Genomic DNA, 14,463 nt, shown 5'->3' with positions numbered 1-14,463 from the left:
GCAACCCAAAGAAACCTAAACACAAATAGAAAGTGGGTCATAACACCAGTGCTTCTGTTATTTAGTATGGTGATGAAACATCTGAAAATGAACCTTCCAGCACAGCAAGCAAACATCCATTCAGAACAGTAAAGAATTCAACACGAACAACAGAAATTGCTGGAGAAACCTGACAGGAACGGGGGGAAGCAAATTATGTTTTCAGTCCCGTGTCTGTTCTTCACAATAGTATGGAATTCATGGTACACTAAACATGTGGGCTAAAGCAGATGTGAAATAAAAAGTGTTTGAAAAGCCCAGGTCAACAATTCTTTTGGATTCAATGTTAACTCTCTTATCCTCTCTATAAATGCTGCCAGAACTGCTGAGTTTCTCCAGCACTTTTTAAAAAAATTGTAAATTACTGGGATTTTCCCAGCAATTTCTGATTGCTTGTTTTGATTTTGAGTAAAGCTTTTTAAGGATATGTGGATGTTTACGATTTAAAAAAAAACAAGTGCTAGAGTAACTCACCAGGTCTGGCAGCATCTGTGCAGAGAGAGCAAAAGTAAACGTCAGGACTTAGGACGTTGACTTTTGTTCTCTCTGCGCAGATCCGTTGAGTTTTTCCAGCACTTGTATTTTTCCCCCGAAATGAAGCACACGAAGATCTAAAAACTCATTAATCGAAAGTAATATGCTCACTTTGGTTGAATAAGCGTGCTGGTGGGTTGTTGCTCCAAAGTGCAGTCAAGTGTATGCTGCCCAGTGAATAGGAGCAGGCTGCTGGTTGCAGCCTAGGCCCGGCCTGGGGGCCGCCCCGCTCCTTTCCCATTGGAGTTCATGGACGGAGTGAAACAAGATGGCGGCGCCCAGCTAGAGCCGATCATGGCGGATGCCTCAAGGTGCAAGCACAGAAAACAGGCGAACCCGAGGAGAAAACACGGTTAGTCCGATTGCATTTTAACTCCTGTCCCCATCAGAGAGAAGGTACGAACCTTCCTGAAGTTTGCCCGAGCCGGAACTCTTTGTTTTTTTTTAAGATATAAAGAATAAATATGTTCGCTGTGACCTAGCCGAGGATGCGGTTTCGGTTTTGGGAAAATTAAAACGGGAATGAAACAAGCGGCTCGGCCTGCCTGCACTTCTTGTAGCGTCGCCTATCTACCTCTCTCTGAAGACCGAGCTTCCCTTTCGATTTCTGTTGAACCAAAATGAGAAGGGGAAGGGCGGGGGTAAGCGCTCGTCTGCTGCCAGACAGGACATTTTCCTGCCGTTGGCCGGCAGTTGTGGCCGCGGTGAGGCGGGCCTTGTGGCGCGGGACTGGGAGGCAAGGCCTAGGGCGGACGGCCGGCCCAGGGCTGTCTCTGTCTGTCAGACCCGCGGACCGGCTCCTCCTGTGTGTTTCCTCAGAGGAGGGAGAAGCTGGAGTTTACAGCACTCACCGACCCCGAACATTTTATTCCATTGCGGGCCAGCGTGGGCGTGTGACGTGCAGCTGCAGCCGCTCTGCAGCGTCTCGTCTCCTAAAGGGTTTCTCTCAGTTTTTTTTCTCTCAACACACAGCCTTTCCATTGTGAAGGCAGCTGATGTGTGGGTTCTTATCTCTCCCCGAGCCAACAACTCATTTATTACAGATAAATGGCTTATTGTGCTTAAATTCATTGACACATTGGCGATGGGGGTAGGCAAAATGACAACGGGGAGTCGCTGGAATGGATGAATTTTTAAGAACTCACGATAAATGAATGCAGATCTGCCAAGTATTGGGCCCTTCTTTCAAGTTGGGCAATCTTAATGTATGCAACATATCAAAATAAAGATGAACTTGAAATTGTTTTCAACATTGATTCGCCACCTTTGAATATATAAAATACTCTAAGCATGCTTGTCTCTACCGTAAAACTTTCCAAATAATACTCACGTTTTTAATTACCTTTCTGAATTTAGAATTATATTATATAAGTGGAGGGTGTTATTACCAGCAATGAAAAGTGAATATCTCAAAAATAAACGACCATCTTATATCAGTTATTTATAATTTAATTCCTTGTTAGGATGTTCTAATACTTATAGTCTAGATTAGAGCGGTGCTGGAAAATTTGTACTCTATCTCACTGTTAATTTTCTAACTGTATATTGCAAATTATTTCTGAATATTAAGCACAGATTGGAATTTAGCAACAATATTTCTGTCACCTGTGTATACACTTTGATTTTTGGGATAGATAATTTGGTGGCATTTTCATGTTCATAGATTCTGATCACCATTCTGGGTGATATAGAGTTTGAGTATCAATTTTATCACTGGTATTGATGTAATTTAAGTTCACAAATAATCTTTTTCCTGAATTTGTGTGTTCATACAGCAGTTGGTTACTGAGTGACGCATTAGAGAAAACTCATAAGGTTGATCATCGCTAAAATGTACTTATTTTCTATTGATCTGCTAGTAGTTCTTTTGTTTATTTTAGCTGTTGATTTACAGATATACTAGGCTAAAACAATTGCATTTCTTAAATATATCTGATTTATGTATTGTGCAAATTCAGCTTGTTTGAGAGGATATTTTTGGCAGCAGTTTGTGGACAATAAATGTTTGGACTAACGTATGAGGATAGGTTGGACGCACTAGGCGTGTTTCACTGGACTTTAGAAGAGTGGGGGATGATTTGATGCAAGTATCCTGAATGGCCTTGACAAGGTTGATGTGGAACTTTATTGATTCTTTGGAGTTGGGCTTCACTGGCCAGGCTGGCATTCATCACTGATCTTTGCCCATGAAAATATGGTGGTGAACTGTCGTCTTCAGTTTACTACAGTCTGTTTGGTGTAGGTACTTTCAATGGTGTTAGGGAAGGAGCTTCAGGATTTAAGACTGAAATGGATTGGGGAACTAAGGGTTTTGGGGAAAGGGCAGGAAAGTGAATATAGGGAATGTGTGGTCAGCCATGGTCCTCTAGAATGGTGGAGCAGGCTCGAAAGGCCAAACTGCCTCCTCTTCCTATTTCTTATGTCTTAAAGAAAGATTCTTAGTCTGTGATAGCAAAGGTTGTCAGGACTGATCTATAAACAGATCAGTTGTGATTTTATTGAATGGCAGAGCAATGTTTGCCATTTGTTTTATATGTTCATAAATATCTTGAGTGGGTCCACGAAGGAGAGTTTAGCTTGAATGCTGTTGTGCATCGTGTTTGAAGTTACAGGTAGTTCTTGTGCAACCCTGTACTTTATAAGAATCGCACAATAAAAGTAGCACTTAATGTTGGCAATGTAATTTTGTTACAGGAGAAAGTGAGGACTGCAGATGCTGGAGATCAGAGCTGAAAATGTGTTGCTGGAAAAGCGCAGCAGGTCAGGCAGCATCCAAGGAACAGGAGAATCGACGTTTCGGACGTACCTTGGATGCTGCCTGACCTGCTGCGCTTTTCCAGCAACACGTTCAGCTCTGATCTCCAGCATCTGCAGTCCTCACTTTCTCCTCGAAGATTTTAACCTACTGCAAATCCTCTTGCAAGGATGCCTTCCTTGAAGAAGCTCTCTTCCTCCCTCTACAAGATTCCTGAAGAAGGGCTTATGCCCGAAACGTCGATTCTCCTGTTCCTTGGATGCTGCCTGACCTGCTGCGCTTTTCCAGCAACACATTTTCAGTTAATTGTGTTACAGCCAACACATATTTTATAAGTTGTGCTTCAGAAGCTGCATCCCCCATTCATCCATTGTGTTACAGCCAATTTGCGTTGACAAAACGCATATTATAGCAGAACAACCTATAGTTTGTACATGAAGAGTTCAACTACAATGGTAATGTAGCTCAGGAAAAGTGGGAATAAGAACAATTAACATTAATGTAAACAATTTCAAGGGAATTTGAGGATTTATTCAGTGTTTTAAACCTTAAGTGAATACATTGCAATCTGCTTTGCAACATCAAGGGCCGAAGGCTCTGTACTGCGCTGTAATGTTCTATTTTCTATCACCTTTTGTGCTCCCATTAATTTTAGATGTCTGAATTTATGTAGAATCATAAATCTACTGGCTTTCATTCACTGTAATAAGTATTTTTCATTCAAACTCTAATTATGGGGTCTGGGTAATGGAATGGGTTGGGTATTAACTATGGCTACTGAGATGGAAAATTTCTTTGGAAGGATCCAGTATGACGTTATTTTGGACTGTCTTGATCTGTTGAGTTGGTTTGCTGCTCAAAGCTGCAGCCAATTGCCATACATTAGCAATTTAATTTAAAATGGTTTTTGTTTAAAAAAAAAATGGGTGGGGAAATACAGCGTTGGTGCAGTAGAAATGATCTTTTGGGCTCAGCATTGTGGCCTCTGGTGCAGAGTAGAGGGCATTTTTCTGTGTTTCCTGACTCCTGTAATTGATTTTGGGGCTTGAAATGATTGAAAATTGAATTCCACAGTATTCACTTTTTCTTTGGGTATTAACCTTTCCAAAAAAAACCTGAAATTAAATGCAATTATTTTTATATAGAATGTAGTACAGTATGGAAACAGACCCTTCCGTCCAACTCGTCCATGCCGACCAGATATCCCAACCCAGTCTAGTCTCACCTGTCAGCACCCAGCCATATCCCTCAAACTTTCCTATTCATATATACATTCATATATATATTCATATATTCTTTTAAATGTTATAATGTTGAAACTGAAACTGAGATACTGTAACGTTGTACCTGGTTCATTTATGTTGTGGACCTGGTCCAGTTATGAAGAAAGGCTTATGCCCGAAACGTCGATTCTCCTGTTCCTTGGATGCTGCCTGACCTGCTGCGCTTTTCCAGCAACACATTTTTAGCTCATTTATGTTCTAATCTAGGAAGGAACATATTGGAATGCGGTGCTAATGGAATTCAGTTAAGTCTGAAAATCTAATATCTGGCTCAGGATGTAATAGTGCTCATTAGTTGTACCAATGAATAGAATTTGCTTTGGGAGTGATGCCCTCGTCTTGCAGATAATTTAAAAAAAAGTGGAGTGATTATGTGTGTGTTTGTGCAGTCATTTGCCGCAAGGGAAATGCCTAAATATGTCTAGGTTATTGAAGTCAATTGATGAGTAGAGGCTAGACATGTCCCTGGAGGAAAGGAAAATTTCTGGGCTAGTTACCCTGAGATGTTGTGAATGCGATCAAATGAGGAATGGTCTGCATCATGAAAAAAATCTGAAATTGAAAAGAATTCAATATTTGATTTAAGCAGTAATTAAAAACCGAAGAAGCAATGGTTTAATTGGAATTTTGTTTTTTGAATGTGGATAAATGACTAAACTACAGAACAGGAATTATTCTCATAATTTTGTCTATGTATAATTTCATTTTTTTCCAAACTCTATTGATATATTTAATGGAAATAAAATGAAGATCAACTCCCACAGATTTCTAGGTGGTTTTGTGCAAACCATTGATATAAGTGTAACTAATATAGTATTAATATTGTCAGCTGTTATTATGAACAGAGCGCTATAATGACAACAAGGTTTGTCTTTAACTGTGCAGTTCTGTTTGCTGTTTTTGATCCATGTTCTTGATCAAGTTTTATCAAGCTATGTTGCAATTTACAACCTTGGGATCATTCATCTGAAATCTAGACATACTTTTCTTTTCTAAACAACACCTACTGTCCGAATACACATTGATATTGAATTCTCCAGCCACCTGGTCTTGTCCTGGAGACCATTAATGTCATGAGTTCTTTGGGGATGAGTCATGTAGACTCCCTGCTGGTCCTAACACTAGTTTAAACTCTGGTCTTGTTTTTCTTTTCCTTTTTATGTGATGGTTTTGCAGCCCTGGTTTTTAAGTAAACTATCACTATTGGCCAGAACACGGTATGTACAAACTCCATACAGAAAGAACAGAGCTGGCAAATAAAGTCATGATAGAGGTGGGAAAGTACCTGGCTTTTCCAAGACTTTGTAGAGCCCTAGTTCAGACAAAATGAACATTTTCATGTGGGGAGAGGGGGTGTGAGAAAACTTATTTGTGTGATTTTTCCATCTGCAATAAAATGATGTTTGACTGCACGATATGTTTCAGAGTTTGAAAAGATGTGTGAAGTGTAAAAGGCACAGTGATGAGAAACAAAACAGAAAGTGCTAATGTAAGTCAGTTGGCCCGGTAGCATCGACAGAGACAACAGAATTCACTTTTTGTGTCCAGTGACTTTTCATCAGAACCATGCAAATGAAGTGAGTTCAAGGTCATAGTTCTCTATTTGGGAGTTTGCATTTCAACCATTATTCTAAGAAAAAGTGAGGACTGCAGATGCTGGAGAGAGTTGAGTGTGTGGTGCTGGAAAAGCTGGGCAGGTCAAGCCGCATCCAAGGAGCAGGAGAATTAACATTTCGGGCATCAGGAATGAGGCTTGTGGGCCGAGGGTTGCTGGGAGATAAATGGGAGGGGGTTGAGTTGGGGTGGTGGAGGTAGCTGAGAATGCGATAGATAGGGAAGGTGGAGCAGATAGATGGGAAAGGTGATGGACAGGTCAGGAGGGTGGTGCCGAGTTGGAGGCTTGGGACTGGGATAATGTGGGGGAAGGGGAAATGAGGAAGCTGTTGAAATCCACGTTGATCCTGTGTGCTTGCAAGGTCCCAAGGCAGAATATGAGGCGTTTTTCTTCCAGGTGTCGGGTGGTAAGGGTTTGACGATGGAGGAGGCCCAGGACCTGCACGTCCTTGGTGGGGTTGGTCGGGCAGTTGATTGTTCAGCCATGGAGCGGTGGGGTTGGTTGGTGCGGGTTTCCCAGAGATGTTCTCTGAAATGATCTGCAAGTAGGCGTCCTGTCTCCCCGAGGTAGAGCATCAGGGTGCAATGGATACAATAGATAACATTGGTGGAGGTACAGGTAAATTTCTGTCTGATGTGGAAGGATCCTTTGGGACCTTGGATGGCAGTGAGTGGGGAGGTGCGGGTGCGGGTTTTGCACTTGCTGTGGTGGCATGGGGCAGTGCTAGGAGTAGGGTGTGGGCTGGTGGGGGGCATGGAAATGATGAGGCAGTCATAGAACATAGAAGAATACAGCGCAGTACAGGCCCTTCGGCCCTCGATGTTGCGCCGATCCAAGCCCACCTAACCTACACTAGCCCACTATCCTCCATATGCCTATCCAATGCCCGCTTAAATGCCCATAATGAGGGAGAGTCCACCACTGCTACTGGCAGGGCATTCCATGAACTCACGACTCGCTGAGTAAAGAACCTACCCCGAACATCTGTCCTATACCTACCACCCCTTAATTTAAAGCTATGCCCCCTTGTAATAGCTGACTCCATACGTGGAAAAAGATTCTCACTGTCGACCCTATCTAAACCCCTAATCATCTTGTACACCTCTATCAAGTCACCCCTAAACCTTCTTTTCTCCAATGAAAACAACCCCAAGTGCCTCAGCCTTTCCTCGTACGATCTTCCTACCATACCAGGCAACATCCTGGTAAACCTCCTCTGCACCCGTTCCAGTGCCTCCACATCCTTCCTATAGTATGGCGACCAAAACTGCACACAATACTCCAGATGTGGCCGCACCAGAGTCTTATACAACTGCAACATGACCTCAGGACTCCGGAACTCAATTCCTCTACCAATAAAAGCCAGTACGCCATCTGCCTCCTTCACCGCACTATTTACCTGGGTGGCAACTTTCAAAGATCTGTGTACATGGACACCAAGATCCCTCTGCTCATCCACACTACCAAGTATCCGACCATTAGCCCAGTACCCCATCTTTTTGTTACTCTTACCAAAGTGAATCACCTCACACTTAGCTACATTGAACTCCATTTGCCACCTTTCTGCCCAGTTCTGCAGCTTCTCTATATCCAGCTGTAACCTGCCACATCCTTCCTCACTGTCTACAACTCCTCCGACTTTCGTATCATCCGCAAACTTGCTCACCCAACCTTCTAACCCTTCCTCCAGGTCATTTATAAAAATGACAAACAGCAATGGTCCCAAAACAGATCCTTGCGGAACACCGCTAGTGACGGCACTCCAAGATGAACCTTTGCCTTCAACTACTACCCTCTGTCTTCTTCCAGCCAGCCAACTCCTAATCCAAACCTCCAACTCACCCTCAATGCCATACCTTTGTATTTTTTGCAGTAGTCTACCATGGGGAACCTTATCAAACGCCTTACTAAAATCCATATACACCACATCTACCGCTTTACCCTCGTCCACCTCCTTAGTCACCTTCTCAAAGAATTCAATAAGGTTTGTGAGGCACGACCTGCCCTTCACAAAACCATGCTGACTATCCTTGATCACATTATTCCTATCCAGATGTTCATAAATCCTATCCCTTACAATTCTCTCTAAGACTTTGCTCACAACAGAAGTGAGACTCACCGGCCTAGAGTTACTAGGGTTATCCCTACTCCCCTTCTTGAACAAGGGAACCACATTTGCTATCCTCCAGTCTTCTGGCACTATTCCTGTAGACAACGAGGACATAAAAATCAAGGCCAATGGCTCTGCAATCTCCTCCCTTGCTTCCCAGGTAATCCTAGGATAAATGCCATCAGGCCCAGGGGACTTATCTATTTTCACCCTTTCCAGAATTTCCAACACCTCTTCTCTACATACCTCAAAGCCATCCATTCTACTTAATTGTGACTCAGTATTTACATCGACAACAATGTCCTGTTCCTGAGTGAATACTGACGAAAAGTATTCATTCAGTGTCTCCCCAATCTCTTCAGCCTCCACACGCAACTTCCCACTACTATCCTTGACTGGACCTATTCCTACCCTAGTCATTCTTTTATTCCTGACATACCTATAGAAAGCCTTAGGGTTTTCCCTAATCCTACCAACTAAGGACTTTTCATGTCCCCTCCTTGCTGCTCTTAGCTCTCTCTTCAGGTCCTTCCTGGCTACCATATAACTCTCAATCGCCCCAATTGAACCTTCACGCCTCATCTTTACATAGGCCGCCCTCTTCCATTTAACAAGGGATTCCAATTCCTTATTAAACCACGGCTCCCTCACACGACCCTTTCCTCCCTGCCTGACGGGTACATACTTATCAAGGACACTCAATAGTTGCTCCTTGAACAAGCTCCACATGTCAATTACGCCCTTGCCTTGAAGCTTACTTTTCCAAGCCACACATCCTAAGTCATGCCTCACCGCATCATAATTTCCCTGCCCCCAGCTATAACTCTTGCCCTGTAGTGCATACTTATCCCTCTCCATTCTCATGGAGAGAATGGTCTCTGGAATGCTGGTATGGGTCGGGTGGGAAATATATCTCTGGTGGTGGGTTCAATTTGTAGATGGTGGAAGTCGTGGAGGACGATGTGATGTATAAGGGGTGGAAGGTGAGGACTGGGGTGGGGGGTGAGGTTCCTGTCCTTGTGTTGGGAGGGGTGGCGTTCAAGAGTGGAGGTGCGGGAAGCCAAGGAGATGCGCTGGAGGGCATCATTGATTACATGGGAAGGGAAATTGTGAGCTTGGATGGAGTAGGCCATCTGGGTTTCTCTAAGGTGGAATTGCTCTTATTGGGAACAGATGTGGCGGAGGTGGAGGAATTGGGGAAGGGGATGGCATTTTTACAGGATATAGGGTTGGCGGAGGTGTAGTCTCAGTACCTGTGGGAGTTGTTGGGCGTCCATGTCGGTTGCTGGAGATGGAGAGGTCCAGGAAGGGGATCCCCATCCACAGCCTCCAGCTTCATCATCCGTGAGCACTGCACCACCTGGTTTTACCTCCTACCAAAGAGTCACAAACCTGACCTGCCCGGTTGACCCATTGTCTCAGCCTGTTCCTGTCCCGCTGAACTCCATTCTGCATACCGCTCAGTCCAGGAACTTGCCAGCTATGTTCGGGACACCACCTACGCCCTTCACCAAGACTTTCGTTTACCTGGCCCCCAATGCCTTATCTTCATCATGAACATCCAGTCCCTGTACACATCCATCCACCACGATGAAGGCCCCCAAGCACTCTGTTTCTTTCTCTCACACTGTCCCAACCAGTACCCTTCCATCCTCTGGCTGAACTTGTCCTTACCCTCAACAACCTCTCCTTCCAATCAGAGCTGAAAATATGTTGCTGGAAAAGCGCAGCAGGTCAGGCAGCATCCCAGGAGCAGGAGAACCGATGTTTCGGGCATGAGCCCTTCTTCAGGAATGAGCTGAAGGGCTCATGCCCGAAACATCGGTTCTCCTGCTCCTGGGATGCTGCCTGACCTGCTGCGCTTTTCCAGCAATACATTTTCAGCTCTGATCTCCAGCATCTGCAGTCCTCACTTTCTCCTCTCCTTCCAATCCTCCCACTTCCTTCAAACCAAAGGGGTAGCCATGGCACCTGCATGGAGCTCAGCTCAGCCTAGATTAGAGTGGTGCTGGAAAAGCACAGCAAATCAGGCAGCATCCGAGGAGCAGGAAAATCGACGTTTCGGGCAAAAGCCAATCAATTAACCCCAGTCACCTTAACTACTACTTATTTTAACATATTCTACTGTTTAAGCAAAGTGTTTCTGAAAACATGATGACAATCCTTGATCAAAAGTAATCAGACGTAAGCATTTTTTTCCACATTCAGTATTATACGACTAACACAATATATTTTTTCAGATTCTGTACAATACTCCCCTTTCTTCCTTTGAACAAAAAAAGATTTAATCAGAAAGTGACCCAAACACACACTGACTTTTTTTCTTTTTATTTTAATCACTCCTCACAGCATCGGGGTCTGTCTTTGAGATCTCGGATAATTTGTTAGAGCAAGTAGCTTTTTGTTGTGAAACAGTATGACAACTTATGACTTACATCAGTCCAGTTCATTTTGGGAATCTTTTCTTTCTAACATTGTCTTTGTACAAGTAATTTCAATCTTCAACCTTTCCTCAATGATGCTGTTGGTGAAATGTATATTGTCCCAAAGTGAACAGTTTTCACATAACATGTGAGCAGAATTGTCTCAGATTGTCCCTTTTAAATGGTTTCATTTTGAATATTGAATAAATAGCCCCCATGGACCTCTGTCTTTTACTCATGCCAGTGTTTCAATTTTCTCATGACTTTCCAGGCTAATGGACAACAGTTCTCATTCTTATCCCTTTGCTGGGCCTGAAGAACAAACGGAAAGGTTGGCATGTGTAACTTTGTTTAAAAGACTCGATTCATTTCTTCTGGGTCAGGCAATGCTAGAAATCCAAGCTTGCGTTTTTCTGAACTTAATTTCTTGAATGTATTATTTGCACTTGAGACTTCATCAATAGTTGCTTCATAGTACTCTTTCAAATATTATAATTGACATGGAGTCTTGTTTGACTGTATAATCGGTTTAACTGTGAAAGCAGACCCATTAACTGGTCTGTGCCTTCCCTGGATGCAAAATCATTTTTCTGATGACCCCAATTTATCTGGATGCAGTTAACAAGTTCCAAGTGGGACTGTTGATCCAAAGTTACTCCTGACATATTCTGCTTTTTGTATAAACCTATGTACTTAATGGCCTTCAAAATCCGATTTTCAACCTTAAATTCCCTTTTTATTTTATCATTGATCCATCACTCTAATTCCGAGGACCCCACCCCAAAGGAAATTACCAATGTGTGTTGTAAAGCTATCTGCCAATTTACCTCTGTGATACTTATCGAGCATTGTTGCATCTGCTTTAAGTTGAACACAACCTACTTTTGTTGAACTGAAATACTATACCGTCACTACATCATCCAATTCATCGCCTTGCTTGTTTAATTTCTGTATTTTCCCTTCTATATCACTGGCTTTTACATAGTCAAATAAAACTTCTATTCATTAGTAGCCATCAAAATAACTCAATCATTTGGGCCCATATGTGTTATGGTGTTCCCACCCTGATCGTAGTTCTTTTATTTGTCAAACTACAACCTCTACTTGCTGCTCCCACCTTATTCTACAAATATCAACACAATTACTCCATCTGATGAATAGAATTCCCTTTGTAAGTCTGTTATTTTTTCATGGAAACAAAAATCACTTCCAATTCCAGAACTTGTGTTTTCTGTCCTTCTATGTTTGATCTAGTTTTTCCCCATTTATTGATCTTACCTCCTATCACTATCCTATCACTGAGCTGACGTTTGTATTTGCTAGCTTTCCCTGCCTCCATTTAATAGTGGCATTGCCCATTCACACATTCTCCTTTCACCATCGTGTCAACTTGCTGTTGTTGTTCTCTGGGAATATAGCCTTGTCCGAGCTGTGTATCATTTTGTCCTTGTTTACTCACCCCTTTGGCCAAAATATGGCCCTTAATAATTATAAGGATATATGTGTAAAGGAAGTGCATTATGCTTCGTCACTTTTTTGTAACACATAGAGATTTTGTAGGTCTGTAATCAGTGTTAGTTAAGCTCTAGGAATGCACCCTAACAGTTTGTTGGCGCGCTGTAAAATCATACTACCTTACCCAGATCTTTCTGTTCTTGCTACATGTCTATATTGCCAGGTACCATGTCCTTCAGATAAGAATTCATTTTGATTGGCCTTAGATGATACTGAACCCTTCCCACTGTGCAAGGCATTCAGATGCTAAGAAAAAGTGAAGCTAATTGTAGGTATTCCCAAGTCAAGAATGATCATGATGAAGGAAATTTTGAATTTCTCCTAAAACACAATTGATTTACTTTAGAGACCACAAGCATTTTTAGTGATTTCTTTGCACAGACTTCCCATGCCAATGCAGATGTAGTTTTGGAACTGTGTTGGTCTGTGTTTATGAAGCATGTCATTTATTATTGTGTGAATTTTTTCAAACAATCCATTATTAAAGAGTTTTTGTGCTGCAGAATTCATTACCACAATGTCCATAGTTGCACACTGTAAATCCCCCCCCACCCTGCCCCATTATTCATTAGGAATTTAGCTGGTGCCAACTACTTCTCCACTGCCCTACCAATGCTACTAACCTGCCTGTTGAAAGAGGCAACTTTGCACTCATTTTCCACTTCTTGACTTACAGTACCAGAGGCTGTGACAACACAAGTGAATGTCTACATGATTAGATTAGACTAAACTAGATTCCCTTCACTGTGGAAACAGACTCTTCGGCCCAACAATTCCACACTGACCTTCTGAAGAATCAACTGTGGGTGATTGTTGGCTAGCTTTTAATTTTATACTTTTTATTGAATTAAACTTTTATCATCAGTTTTGTTGGAATTCAAACCAATGGCTGCAGAGTATTAACGTAGAACATAGAGCATTACAGTGCAGTACAGGCCCTTCGGCCCTCGATGTTGCGCCGACCTGTCACACCAATCTGAAGCCCATCCAACCTACACTATTCCATGTACGTCCATATGCTTGTCCAATGACAACTTAAATGCACTTAAAGTTGGCAAATCTACTACCGTTGCAGGCAAAGCATTCCATACCCTTACTACTCTCTGAGTAAAGAAACTACCTCTGACATCTGTCCTATATCTGTCACCCCTCAATTTAAAGCTATGCCCCCTCGTGCTCACCGTCACCATACTTGGAAAAAGGCTCTCCCTGTCCACCCTATCTAACGCTCTGATTATCTTATCTGTCTCTATTAAGTCACCTCTCAACCTTCTTCTCTCCAACGAAAACAGCCTCAAGTCCCTCAGCCTTTCCTCGTAAGACCTACCCTCCATACCAGGCAACATCCTAGTAAATCTCCTCTGCACCCTTTCCAAAGCTTTCACATCCTCCTTATAATGCGGTGACCAGAACTGTACACAATACCCCAAGTGCGGCCGCACCAGAGTTTTGTACAGCTGCAGCATAACGTCAAGGTTCTGGAACTCGATCCCTCTATTAATAAAAGCTAAAACACTGTATGCCTTCTTAACAACCCTGTCAACCTGGGTGGCAACTTTCAAGGATCTGTGTACATGGACACCGAGATCTCTCTGCTCATCTACACTACCAAAAATCTTACCATTAGCCCAGTACTTTGCATTCTGGTTACTCCGACCAAAGTGAATCACCTCACACTTGTCCGCTTTAAACTTCATTTGCCACCTCTCAGCCCAACTCTGCAGCTTATCTTTGTGAGCTGGTATTATCCTGGTATTCTGGATTACTAGCCCAGTGACATTATCACTGTGCCACCACTTTCCCTGAAATTGGACAAACAGCCAGAACTACTTAATTCAATCAGGCAAAATTAGTTAGTTGTAAATGATTAATTATGTAATTGAAGTTTTAGCTGTGCTTATGGTTTCTCTTTATTGTAGATTGAGTAAATTTAGTTTCCATGTCATCGAAAGTATAGGGTAATGTACAAAACACTTCTTGTATTCCAGAAATTTTAGTAATCCAGAATACCAGGCTAATACTCTGCAGCCATTGGTTTGAAATCCAGCCATTGGTTTTTGCCCTTATTACTATAAGAATCTAGGTAAGGTTTTAAGCAATTCACACACTATGTAAACTCTTGCAATGGTGGTTGTAGTAGATGGTGAGAGGAGATCTGTAGAGGTGAAAGGAATGGCCTATCTGTTGAA

At 42.6% G+C, this 14,463-nt stretch overlaps 1 protein-coding gene and 1 long non-coding RNA gene across 5 annotated transcripts in view; one reads left to right on the top strand and one right to left on the bottom strand.

Moving 5' to 3' along the window:
• LOC122550077 (uncharacterized) overlaps positions 1 to 1,528 on the bottom strand; it is a 36,281-nt gene extending 34,753 nt beyond the window's left edge. Inside the window, exon 1 of the long non-coding RNA XR_006311738.2 lies at positions 1,425 to 1,528. This is a non-coding gene — a long non-coding RNA (uncharacterized LOC122550077). The remainder of the gene's footprint in view (positions 1 to 1,424) is intronic.
• LOC122550075 (zinc finger protein 438-like) overlaps positions 700 to 14,463 on the top strand; it is a 269,065-nt gene continuing 255,301 nt past the window's right edge. Inside the window, exon 1 of one of the 4 annotated variants that reach the window (XM_043690584.2) lies at positions 700 to 925. In XM_043690584.2, the coding sequence (XP_043546519.2) occupies positions 823 to 925 (103 nt within the window). In that variant the 5' untranslated portion in view covers positions 700 to 822. Of the gene's footprint in view, positions 970 to 2,351; positions 2,389 to 14,463 lie in introns of those variants that run through there. The other 3 variants (XM_043690588.2, XM_043690587.2, XM_087987501.1) reach the window with 3 other exon arrangements.

The sequence above is a fragment of the Chiloscyllium plagiosum genome, unplaced genomic scaffold, assembly GCF_037043375.1.
Source record: "Chiloscyllium plagiosum isolate Xiang-an unplaced genomic scaffold, Cpla_swu_hap1 HiC_scaffold_5, whole genome shotgun sequence".
In the NCBI taxonomy this organism is placed as follows: Eukaryota; Metazoa; Chordata; class Chondrichthyes; order Orectolobiformes; family Hemiscylliidae; genus Chiloscyllium; species Chiloscyllium plagiosum.
The sequence above is the reverse complement of the archived record's forward strand: the minus strand, read 5'-3'. Positions and strand labels throughout refer to the sequence as shown.